General features: G+C 36.0%; 1 protein-coding gene across 1 annotated transcript; it reads left to right on the plus strand.

Moving 5' to 3' along the window:
* The first annotated feature begins 1,126 nt into the window (after positions 1-1,126).
* Positions 1,127-11,462, plus strand: selenoi (selenoprotein I). Its single transcript, XM_016503804.1, has 11 exons — positions 1,127-1,290; positions 3,733-3,801; positions 4,439-4,547; positions 5,191-5,265; positions 6,314-6,404; positions 7,215-7,398; positions 7,986-8,094; positions 8,212-8,260; positions 8,402-8,582; positions 8,720-8,902; positions 9,469-11,462. The coding sequence occupies exons 1-11, from the start codon at positions 1,234-1,236 to the stop codon at positions 9,532-9,534; spliced, it is 1,173 nt and encodes a 390-aa protein (XP_016359290.1). The 5' UTR covers positions 1,127-1,233; the 3' UTR covers positions 9,535-11,462.
* Positions 11,463-12,400: the final 938 nt, after the last annotated feature.

Below are 12,400 nucleotides of genomic sequence, written 5' to 3' on the forward strand. Positions count from 1 at the left end.
ATAGCTCTTTGTCGCAAAAAATAAAAAAAGTCGCAGCTACAATCAGAAAGTAGCTAAATTTGGCGACAAAATCCCCAAATTGGCAACACTGCCCCCTTCTCTCAGTTTCCCCTTTCACACACCCCAGGGGGTGGAGCCTCTTTCCCTATACACGTGAACATCCAATAACAGTTCCAAACGCAAAAAGGAATAAAGTGCAACATTAACATTAAACACATTGTTTTCCACAACACAACAACATTCTGAATACGTTACAATATTTACTAACCACTTCCTTTAATGAATATATACACAGATCAGTGCTATGATGTATATGCTTATAGGAAAAATAATTTAAAAAGAACCTACAATGAGAAAAAAGAAGTGTGACATCTAACCCAAATTCCCAGCTCACGTATTGTAAAATAATCGTTTTTGTAATGTGCATATTTAGTCTATATAGTGCAACATTTGTCCCCGTTTTATGTAGACTAGTCCCGGGGTTTTTAAACTTAGGTCAGAGGAGCCGCCGGGGCTGGGTGGTCCGTAGAACAGTTTGGAGAAAAGCAGTTTAAAATGTAAATAAATACATACATACATAAATGCATGCATACATACATACACACACACACACACACGTTTACTTAGCTATACAAATGGGGACATTACATAGATTTCTATTGTTTTATATACAGATAGTTATACACTTTTTAACCCCACCCCCACTCCTACCACTGACCCTAACCCTCACAGAAAACTTTCTGCATTTTTACAATTTAAAAAAACCGTTGTTTACTTTATTTTTATACCAGTTTTACAAATGAGGACGTCCCCAAATTGAGGATTTTGGCGATTATGTCAGGTTTTGCTCACTTTTGGGTACAAATTTGTCCCCAAAATATGGTTAAGTACACACACACACACACACACACACACACACATATGCATACAAACATCCACACACACATAAATAAACAAATAAACATACAAATAAATAAATAAATAGTACAACACTATAATGAGTAGGAAAAAAACGTAACATAACTGAATAAAAACTAAATATAGAGGAGTGTTTCTGACGTTTTGATGCAAGTTCCACGTCGGCTTTTATTATGAAACATCACATTGGCTTGTGGGCGGAGTTTCAGGCGTCACGCCACTGCACCGCCACCGACCGCACGCGCGCGGCACTGCGGATACTGTGAGCCGACACGGGTGAATTTCGGTCCGTCTCAGAGCCGTGCTGCGGTCATCATGGCTCTCTACCACTATGTCACCCAAGAGCAACTCTCAGGTTTTGATAAATATAAGGTGAGGCCGCTCTTATTCTGCACAATGTGTAGGAATTGAGGGTGTCGGCAAGTCGAGCCGTGCTGTTAATGCTATCATGAAGCATGAGGTCTACCGGTGTGTGCCGCTCTCTAGAAAGGACCTTTAAAGAGAAATAGTGTTTTTCCCTCAAATTTGCGGGATTAATTGATACACAATTGAGTTATTACTGCATATACATCCAATTCGAAGATTTTAAAGACATGTTAGTGGTATTAACCGGTGAAACTGGTGTGCCACAGTGACTTGAAACCGCCAGTGAAAGTAGATCTTCAGTTCTAAACATTATGCGACGCAGCGACAACATTATCTTGTTTTACCAGCTAAACACAAACACGGTATCCTGCTTTGTTTTAGTTGATCTACGTGCTTTATGTTGTCGGTTAGCTTGTAAATTGTGTTGAATTGTAAAGGGATGGGCTCATGGTTCCGCGTCTAACAAGGATCTATGGTTTGGACATCATTTGCATGCGAGTCACTCACTCCGTGCTTTCACTTTAATTGTTCGCCGTGTTCATTTAATATTCAGGTGTTACTGTATGTATATAGTTGTGTAGTGTCAGAGTCCTCTGATATAATTTATAGAAGAAGAAGCGCCTGAAAAGATTGAGATGTAAAGCTCTTTGTTTATCCAGTTATGAACCCCTTTGCTTGCATAAACACTATCTGTGTCTTGTTCATGATTATTGTAACTTATTACTCTGTGGGCGTTTGTCTTGATCTATCTATCTACACACGTACTTTATAATTGTTAATCAATATGCAGTAGTTTTAAAAGTATTTTAAATGATGCTATTATTCAGTAAGAAGTCATTAAAACGATCAAAAGAGACAGTAAATACATTTACAATGTTGTAAAAGATTTCTCTATTAAATAAAGGTTGTTCTTTTGAACTATTGTTCACAACACAAACACAATCCTGAAAAAATGTATCATGGTTTCCACAAAAATATTAGGCAGCACAACTGTTTTCAGCGGTGATGATAATAAATAATAAAAATAATGTTTCTTGAGCACCAAATCAACATATTATCATGTGATCATGTGACACTGAAGACTGCAGTAATGCTGCTGAAAATCCAGCTCTACAATCACATGAATAAATTATATTTTGAAAAAAAAAAAAATATTTGTGAAGTTATTTAAATTGTAATATTTCACAATATAATTTTTTTTACTGTATCTTGTTATCCAATAAATGCCACCAACAATGCCATTATATACCGCTGTGTGTTCATCAGGAACCAACAAGAACTTGCTTATTTAATGTATTGTTTGTATAAATTACTTTCTAGAAATGAAAACAAATTGCACAAAATGAACACAAAATATCTGAATGATTATATCGCAAACAACTACTAACAGTATATATATATATATATATATATATATAGTCATTTTTTATTTTTAGTTATACATTTTCATAATGCATATTATGCTTTTATTATGTGATAATTATTAATTTATAATACATGAAATAAACAATTAAATCAATCAATTATTAATTTATAATACATGAAATAAACAATTAAATCAATCAGTCTGTCTCTATTAGTATTTGTCGCAAAAATTTCTGTTAGGCATCTCTGAAGATGATAGTTTGCTTAAAAGGGTGTGAAACTAGAGAGGTCGAGAGGTTGAATTCCTGGGTGTGACGCAGAGTTTTGTGTATTTCTGAGTGGTTATTTGACAGAACTTGTGAATGAATGTGGCTCTGACGCTGTGTGCCTCCTGGTTGAATGTCCTGTTGGCCTGATAAGGTGTATTTATTTACTCCCAGTGTTTTGGGCCGTTAGGTGTACAGGCTGCTGAGATTGTATGTGCTATTCTTGCTCTGCATGTTTGCACATACTTTTAGGGGGCATTGAACGTACATGACTACCCCCTCATGACTACCGCAGTGTGTTTATTTGACCAGAACAGGGTTATTATAGTTAACTAAAACCATTAAAATAAGTGTGTATTTCATTTCAGCATTTTGTGTACATTTAATTTGTGGTTTTGTGTACGTTCATTTGCTGACATTGCTGACCTATCCCTAAGCTTCAAGTGTGAGCTCACACAGTAAACACATGCTGGGGGAGCAAGTGAAAAGTGACCTTCGCCCCTGAATCATGCTATTGTGTGCTGTAGTGAACTGTTTCATTTTTGATAGACATTATTACATTCTGGCCATTCTAAATTGTCTCTAGGTTTGGACTTCAGAATTTATTTTCCAGTAGTTCCTGCTACATGGGCAGTTTTTTAGTGATACTTTTAGGTTACATTTTAATCATCTCATCTAAAGTTTGTAGACACAATGTGCCATATTAGTGGACACAGCAGAAACACTCTTTTGTTAACACTTTTCGACATTCACACTTCTGGACCTGAGTGTTAATGTGTTGTCTTACTCTGCATTTCTTGTCATCTCTTCTTTACAGTACAGTGCGGTTGACTCCAACCCCCTCTCTATCTACGTCATGCACCCCTTCTGGAACTCAGTGGTGAAGGTGAGAATGTTCAGAATCACCACTGTCGTTTGGAATGTTACCCAGGGCATTCAGTCTCTCATAACAGATTTAATAATAATAATAATAATAATAACAACACTTTTATTATAGATTAATATTCATTTGTATTACTTAAATGTACTATTTAATGCATTAAAACTCAAGACTGACATTAGGACAAGCAAATGCAAAGTCTCTTTCAAATATGACAAACAAAAGTATTTTATTATATTATTTTAAAATGATATATTAGATTAATTATAGTTTTATCAAATTGTAATATATTTCTATTTACAATTATTTTGTAGTTATATATTTTAGTATAGCATTTTATTTTTGTTTATTTATATTGTATATTAAAATATACTATTATTAAATTGTTTATTGCATATTATTTTGTGTTATAAAGATGCATTTATGAAGATTTGTTTCTTGTCTGTCAATCTTTATAAAATATTTTGAATCCATGACTATATAGTGGTATTTCACATAAAAAGAATAACATTATGCTGTGTTTTGCTTTCATTGAATTACATATATGCAACATTAATGAATGTTCCGTCTGGATCTGATTACCTGCGAGGGAGATCAGACCATTTGCAACTCGCTAATTTCCCTCTTTCTCGCTGTGCCTCAGATCTTGCCCACATGGCTTGCCCCAAACCTCATCACATTTACAGGGTTCATGTTCCTGGTACTCACCTTCACCTTGTTGTCCTTTTTCGACTTTGACTTTTATGCCTCAGGTGAGGTCAATAAACTGTGTGTGTATGATTGGTATGGATTTGATGTGCTAGTGAGAGGGTATTGTGGGTAATGCTCTCTTTCCCAAAGCTTAGGGACCTTAACTCATTTGGAATTATAACAACTATAACCAGTTAGTAATAGTGATTATGTGCAAAGATAAGAAAAAGGTTGTATGTTTTCTTTTTTTCATATGACAAGGATCAAGGTCTCGCTTCCAGCTCATCACTCTCTCAATTATCAACTAGCCATCTGTTAATACACAGCCACACCTGTGCACATTGCCAGCTCTCTCACATATGCATAACACACTGTACATTCAGTGTTGTGGAGTGAATAATTAAAAGAAGCGACACTACAAACAAGTTTTGCTTTAAAAAAAAAGTTTTGTTTTCCTAGCAACAAATATGTTTCCATTAAGTAGTAATGAAGACAAAAACATTTTTTAAATCATAGTGTTTTTCACTGATATGTAGTATTGAAAGTTAAATTCATTCTTCATAAATGAACTAAAAAAGGTAGGTATTTTAAGGGTATAATTTATAGCAATTTATTAGTTTAATGCTGTTGTTGTTGTTTTGTTTTTTTGGACTTGTACCTGTTTACAAATGGGATTGATTGTTTCGTGGGTGTTGTGTGGCACAGGGGAAGGCCGTACACATGTGCCAAGTTGGGTGTGGATAGCTGCTGGTCTGTTCAACTTTCTGGCCTATACCTTAGGTAAGTGTGTCTTTTTGTTTTTGAAAGTGACATGACGTGGCCAAGTATGGTGTCCCATACTTGGAATTTGTGCACTGCATTTATCCCATCCAAGTGCACACACACAGCAGTGAGTAGTGAACACACACACACCACCAGAGCAGTGGGCAGCTATTTTTTGCTGCGGGCCCCAGGGAGCAGTTGGGGGTCTGTGCCTTGCTCAAGGGTCTCACCTCAGTCATGGTTGTTGAAGGTGGAAGAGAGCGCTGATTATTTACTCCCCCCACCGACAATTCATGCTGGTACTGAGACTCAGACCCACGACCTTCGGCTTGCAAGTCAGAATCTTTAACTATTAGGCCATGACTGTCCACTATTATTGAAATAGTACTAATGTTAATTGATCAGTCTTCTGTCAGCTAGTGGCTAATGTTTCTGAATCCCTTTTGTAAAATCAATTTATTTGTGTTTAAGGCACATTTGCTAATAGAGTCAAAATATTGTTCAAGTTGTTGTCCAGAACATTCACAATTCTCATGAACACAGCAAATACCAATATGCTATTGAACACACTCCTTTAATTAAAAAAAGCTAAATATTAACTGATTAAAATAATGGCATTTGATCTTTAAATTAATGAAATACATTTGGAGCTGTGCATTTCAGTAATATCGTTTAATATGAACAATATTTGTTTTTTCAAGTGCCTAATGCACAAATCTGATATTTTGGCACAAATCTTATTTTTAGTCCCACCTGTGTACATTTATAAACCTACTGAGGTGTGCTGTATACATTAATAACTCACTAGATGAGCACTTTGACCAATAGGGACATTTGACCGTAATACAGCCACAAAAGACACGTTTGCATATGAAAATATGAACATGCAGCAAATTTGCAGAGGCTTGCTTCTTAACACTATAGTTTAGTAAGGGAAGAGCTGTGAATATTATGTCTGGGATCCATAGGACCACTGAAACATTGTGTATGTGGTAGCAAAATTGGAAATGTGTATGCCTACATATAAGTTTCAAATATATTTTGTTTGTTGTGTGTGTACATGCAGATGGTGTGGATGGCAAACAGGCTCGGAGAACAAACTCCAGCACTCCACTGGGTGAGCTGTTCGACCACGGCCTGGACAGCTGGGCATGTGTGTTCTTCGTCGCTACAGTGTACTCTGTCTTCGGTTGAGGTCAGTAAGATTGTTTTTGAAAAAGGCTCATGAGAGTGTGTGTGTGTATGTGTATATATATATAATTTTAATTAATTTATTCATGTCGTGGTAAAGCAGAATTTCAGCAGCCAATACTCACATGATCCTTCTGAAATCATTCTAATATGCTGATTTGGTGCTCAGGTAACATTTCTTCTTCTTATTAAGAAGAAATAGTAAGAAAATATATTTCTGTGGAAACCATGATATATTCCTGTCCAGAAAGTTAAAGAAACAGCATTTATTTGAAATAGAAATCTTTTGTAACATTAGAAAAGTTTTTACTGTCATTTTGTAAACAATGTAATGAATCCTTGCTGAATAATATTATTAATTATTATAAGTATTAAAGGGGTTCTATTATGCTCTTTTACAAAGTCTTGATTTTGTTTTGGGGGTGTACTAGAACAGGCGGCCAGTGTGTGCTGTGATTGGTTAGCTGGGCCAGTGTGTGCTGTCCCGCCTTCTGAAATACGAAATGTGCTGTGATTGGTTAGCTGGGCCAGTGTGTGTTGTGATTGGCAGCACTCGGCGCTGTTCGGGAAATGTCATGCCCCTTATCATAGCCGCCTGCGAGCTTCAGTGTAAATATTGCATCAACATCAAATCAATTTGAGCGTGATTTAAACCCGAATGATTGTAACCACTCTAAGTTCATCTGCCTTGGGAAAGCTAGCGTGTCTCTGACATAGTGATAACACTCGTTGCCTTCTCTAGTGCAGCTCAACCAGGTCTCGTCCCATCTGGACAGCTGGGCATGTGTGTTCTTCGTCGCTACAGTGTACTCTGTCTTCGGACGGGGTGAGACAGGCGTGGGAGTGGTGACGCTGTATTATCTGTTATGGGTTGTCCTGTTTTCCTTCATACTGTCTCACTGGGAGAAGTACAACACTGGGATTTTGTTCCTACCCTGGGGCTACGACATCAGTCAAGTGGTAATTTATTACAATGACCTAAAGATAAACTCATGAAAAGAAAATATGGTTTTCACAAAATATTAAAATACAAATCAATTTGAGCGTGATTTAAACCCGAATGATTGTAACCACTCTAAGTTCATCTGCCTTGGGAAAGCTAGCGTGTCTCTGACATAGTGATAACACTCGTTGCCTTCTCTAGTGCAGCTCAACTAGGTCTCATCCCATTCGTCGATATTTGTGATATCACAAATCCCAGAAAATATGCGTTGTAGTCCAAACGAGTCGTTCGTTGTAGTTTTTGAAAAGTGATTTCTGTTAAATAAAATATCTCCTTTTGAATTGGACTTTGTAACTTTGCAGATCTTTTTTTATGCTCAAACAGCAACATTACAGACTAACTAAAGTTGAAAAAGTGAAAAAGCGTAATAGGACCCCTTTAAGTATAAGTACCCAATGTTTGAGCAGTAGTGAATATTAAAAATGTGAAATAAAAATGTTTGTTTTTGTATATATCACACACAGTACATTAAAACTTCAATGATTCTTGGATGGAAATAAATATTACAGTTTGCATTAATGTCTTTTTTCTTTCTCCATACCAGACTATCTCTGTCGTGTACATAATAACAGCGGTGGTTGGTGTGGAAACATGGTACAAACCTGCTATTGGGAATGTTCAATACAGAGATCTGTTCACTGTTATGATTGTTGGTGAGTGAACTCTGCCCTGCTCTTACAGTTAATACTTCAAATGCTGTTTTCATTCGCTATTAGGCCAAACTTGCAAATTAAAGGATGATCTGATTTCCTCATTCGTTTTTTTTACAGGTTGTTTATTTGTTGTAACATTGCCAATGAGCCTCTACAATGTCTTTAAGTAAGTTTCGTTTCAGGCCTCTTGTGCCTTGGACTACATAAAAATGACTCATACTTTGTAGCTTACTGATGTTCTATTGAATAATGTATGCTTTTGGAACAGGGATATTTGTTCTCACTCTTTCTCTCTGTATTATTTTAGGGCATACCGTAAGAACACCCTGAAGCACAGTTCGGTGTATGAGGCCTTGTTGCCGTTTTTCTCTCCCGTCCTCTTGTTTGTGCTGTCTACACTGTGGATCAGTCTCTCTCCTACAGACATCATCGAGAAGCAACCCAGAATCTTTTATCTCATGGTGGGAACAGCCTTCTCCAATGTTACTGTGAGTGTACTCAGTCCTCTCTCTCTGCTGTAGATAAACAAGTTGTGCAGCCGTGACAATGGATGTCTTTCAGTTCCATTTGAAACATCTTGTCAGATTTCTGATCCTGACATGCTCTCTTTCTCTCTCTGTCTCAGTGCAAGCTCATTGTATGCCAGATGAGTAATACTCGATGTAAGCCACTGAGTTTGTTGTTGTTGCCGATGACAGCTGTGGTGTTGCTAGTGATATCTGGGGTTGTACAGCACGGTGAAATTACTGTCCTTTACATATGGACTGCCATAGTCATCCTCACTCACATACACTATGGAGTATCAGTTGTGAGTAAAGACACACACAGACTGCTTATTAGTTAATTAGTCATGAAGAATATATTTTTTAATTTAACTTATAGAAATTATTTATTATAGGAAATCTTTAATATGTAATTGTTATAATTATAATAATTATTTAATAATATAATAATTTAATATATAATTTCAAATTAATTATTATTAGTAGTAATAATATTGTAATATTAATATAATAATATGAAATAAAATGGTTTTATATTAAATTACTTGTTATAATAATTAATTATAAAAATAAGTAATTATATATATATATATATATATATACACATTTTTTATTTGTATAATTACTATAATCAACTAATTTATATGATCTATAACAATTTAATATAATTTATAATATATCAATATTATAACTAATAAAAATCATTAATTATAAATGATTATAATAGTAAATATGATTATTAACAACTTAAACATGATATGATATATAATAAATATAATGGAATTATCTTTTGTAACTGTCATGTTTTTATGCACAACTACATTAAAATATTTCTCATTATAGTCATTTTTTTTTCTGTCTCCCTGTGCAGGTGAAGCAGCTGAGTGATCATTTTAACATATATGCTTTCTCACTAAAGAAGCCCAATTCGGACTGACAGGACGAGGAGAAAATCGGCCTGAAGGCTGCTGAGGTTTAAGCTATCTCAGCATGCTCTTCAGCTAGCCGACTCTCACCAATCACCAAGGAGACACAGTTAACAACAGGAAACCAAATTGTACTGACCAAATGCGCCGCCTTATTCTGAGGATGCTGCTCAATCAACAAACGAATGGAGCTGCACCCCAGGGCCCACTGATCCCTGAGGTGGAGCTGTGCCATGGGGCTCACAGAGCCCTGAGGCAGAGCTGCACCACAGGGCCCACTGTGCCCAGAGGTGGAGCTGCGCCATAGGACATATTGGGCTCGGACACGAAATTACACCATGGGACTCAATATCTCAGAATAACAGGACCCACTGAGCCCAGGACCTACAGTGCCTCAACTTGCAGCTGTGTAACAGAGCCCATTCCTCCCAGAAAGAGCTGTATTGTGTTGCTCGCTCCGAGCCGAGGCTGTTTGGTTGCCTGGTATCCGTGAAGTTGGGGATTTTGCTTGTTTCCTAAGGAAATGTGCTTTTCAGCTGAGATACTAGGAGCCTTGAACGGTTAATCTCACTTACATGCTCTCAGATGAGTCACACACAAACCACATGATGAACACACACAGAATGTGCTGAATGTCTTTATCTTATTTGATTTGAAGATTTTATTAACATTTAATTTTGGCCTCAATTGCTCAATTTGGGGAAAATATGTCTCTTCTTTTTAAATGAGAAGCATTATTTAATTATGTTTCTATGATGGACAATATAAGCGGATTGTGAAAGTCTAATTTTCGGTTAATATGAAACTTATATGTATGAGGGAACAGGGATGTTAGATGCTTATTTAAATCTATGGTGATTTTGCTGATCTCTACAACTATACAAATTTTAATATTGACATAAGACAAATTTAAACAACCACAGCTAGTTATCTATAATATCACACACAGCTCAAACCACAACCTCATTTAACCAATTGAATTTGTATTACTACTGCAACTGGGATATTTGTTTTTGTTTCCTTTTTACATTGGTGATGGTGTATCTGCGTGCCGATTTTCAGATTTTTTCCAGTTCTTTTTTTGTTTGCTTCACTAGTTGGCTTTTATTGAGTTTATTTGTGCTTGAATGAAGAGTGCACTTCAAACCCTGACCAGGAGAGGGTGCACTTGGAGTGAGCGAGTCAAACCTCGCTCCGTCTATAAACACGATAAAAGCACTAGTCTGTGTGTCACCAACATGTCCGTTAAACCTGAAAACTGCAGGTGTCATGGCCTGCGTGAAGCTCATTCCAGCATTTAGTCTGTTTTTTTCTTCTCTCGTTTTCCTTTGTTTTGTCTACATATCTTATTTTCGGTTTGGTGGACTGAGGGCTTATATACCGGTAATAGGATTTTTTTTTTGTACTTTAACTGGTTGTCCGAAGTGTGTGATTTGAATGTGTGTGTAAATATAGGGATGCGTGTGTGAATGTGTACTGTATGTATATATCCGTGTATGTGTTTTACTCTTATACACTCACTTTGGAAACCTCATGCCTCCATATATTCTGTTTCTCTGAGATGAGTCGGTCAGTGAAAACCGCTTATCCATGTTGTTATAACATTGTATTGTTGTTCATCGTGCTTTTTTTATCTCCATAATATAATGATACATATTTCTTATCCTTCAAATACCTTTGTTTTACATGAATCGAGAAATGACATGGATAAAGAATTTACATAGGCTACTACAAATGACAACTGTTATATCTCAAGTAAATTCTTTATTTGTTATGTCAATATCTAATTACTGTCCAGTACACTTTTGCAATATATTACTTGTTAAAGAATGGTAATGACACTCATCCCTAAGGGCACTCCTGCAAAATTTAGATTAGAAAGATTTTAGCCAGCAGGTGGCGCTTTTTTCTTTGTGTGCAATAGAACTTTATCTTTTTTTTTTTTTTTTTTTAGGGAGAAATGTCTTATTTTTGTGTTTTTAATATCAATATTAAAACTATATATAAAAAATATTATATTTTTCGGCGTAGACTTTGGAGATAATCAGAACATGTTATTTGTTAAGAAAGTGGTTGGCTAGTATTTCATACTGAATATAATCAGAATGTACAAACTCCTGTACATTAGTGCCTGTCAAAATAAAAAAATGTTCTGGTTAAGCCATGTGTTGCAACACCAAAGTAGTCAAAGAGTCTGATGGTAGTTCCTCTGAGGGTCAAATTCACTACGCAAATCGGCACATTTTAAGTTATTAGTGCACAGAATATCCGAGGAGGCTGCTTGACCTATTTTGTTTGTGTTACTGTTCTTACCATTTTTAAACTAGGCATCCCTCTTAAATGTGACAGTTTTAGTTGCAGAAGGACTCTTATCAAGTGCTGTGTAACTGGATTTGTGTGATGCTTTGGAGAACAAGCAAATATAACTTTTTTTAATCTAAAGTGAGATAAAAACACTCAAACCTCTGCATATTGTAAAACAAAATCCAGCCATGTTGTAACATTATCTTGTTGAGCTGCCCCATTAAATGTAAGCGTATCCACAGTATCATTTTGTCCTATTGCAGATTTTGACACCCCAGTCTCAGGACAGGCATGATTTCACTCAGAGGCACAGTACATCATCTGTGTTTCAGGTACTGAATAGTGCACCACCAATGTTTTGTTTCGTGGACTTAACCCTTATTGTGGAAGATAATACCATGGCATTGGCATTACACATTTTGGTAATTTTTCATTAGTTAATGCACATATATTTTTCTGAATATAAAAAGTTGTATCCCAAGGGTGACATGTGAAATGGAGTTTTGAGAGAACCTGGTAAGACTTTTGCCTTATTCAGGGGTTCCCTAACATTTTTTTTTTGTCAGCTGAACC

Source organism: Sinocyclocheilus anshuiensis, unplaced genomic scaffold (assembly GCF_001515605.1).
Source record: "Sinocyclocheilus anshuiensis isolate Anshui unplaced genomic scaffold, SAMN03320099.WGS_v1.1 scaffold1658, whole genome shotgun sequence".
In the NCBI taxonomy this organism is placed as follows: Eukaryota; Metazoa; Chordata; class Actinopteri; order Cypriniformes; family Cyprinidae; genus Sinocyclocheilus; species Sinocyclocheilus anshuiensis.

Coding starts and splice junctions, on each gene's coding strand:
- selenoi (XM_016503804.1), top strand. CDS start 1,234: ATGGCTCTCTACCACTATGTCACCCAAGAGCAACTCTCAGGTTTTGAT. Junction 6,405..7,214: donor CTGGACAGCTGGGCATGTGT/GTTCTTCGTCGC, acceptor CCATCTGGACAG/CTGGGCATGTGTGTTCTTCG. Junction 7,399..7,985: donor GCTACGACATCAGTCAAGTG/GTAATTTATTAC, acceptor TCTCCATACCAG/ACTATCTCTGTCGTGTACAT.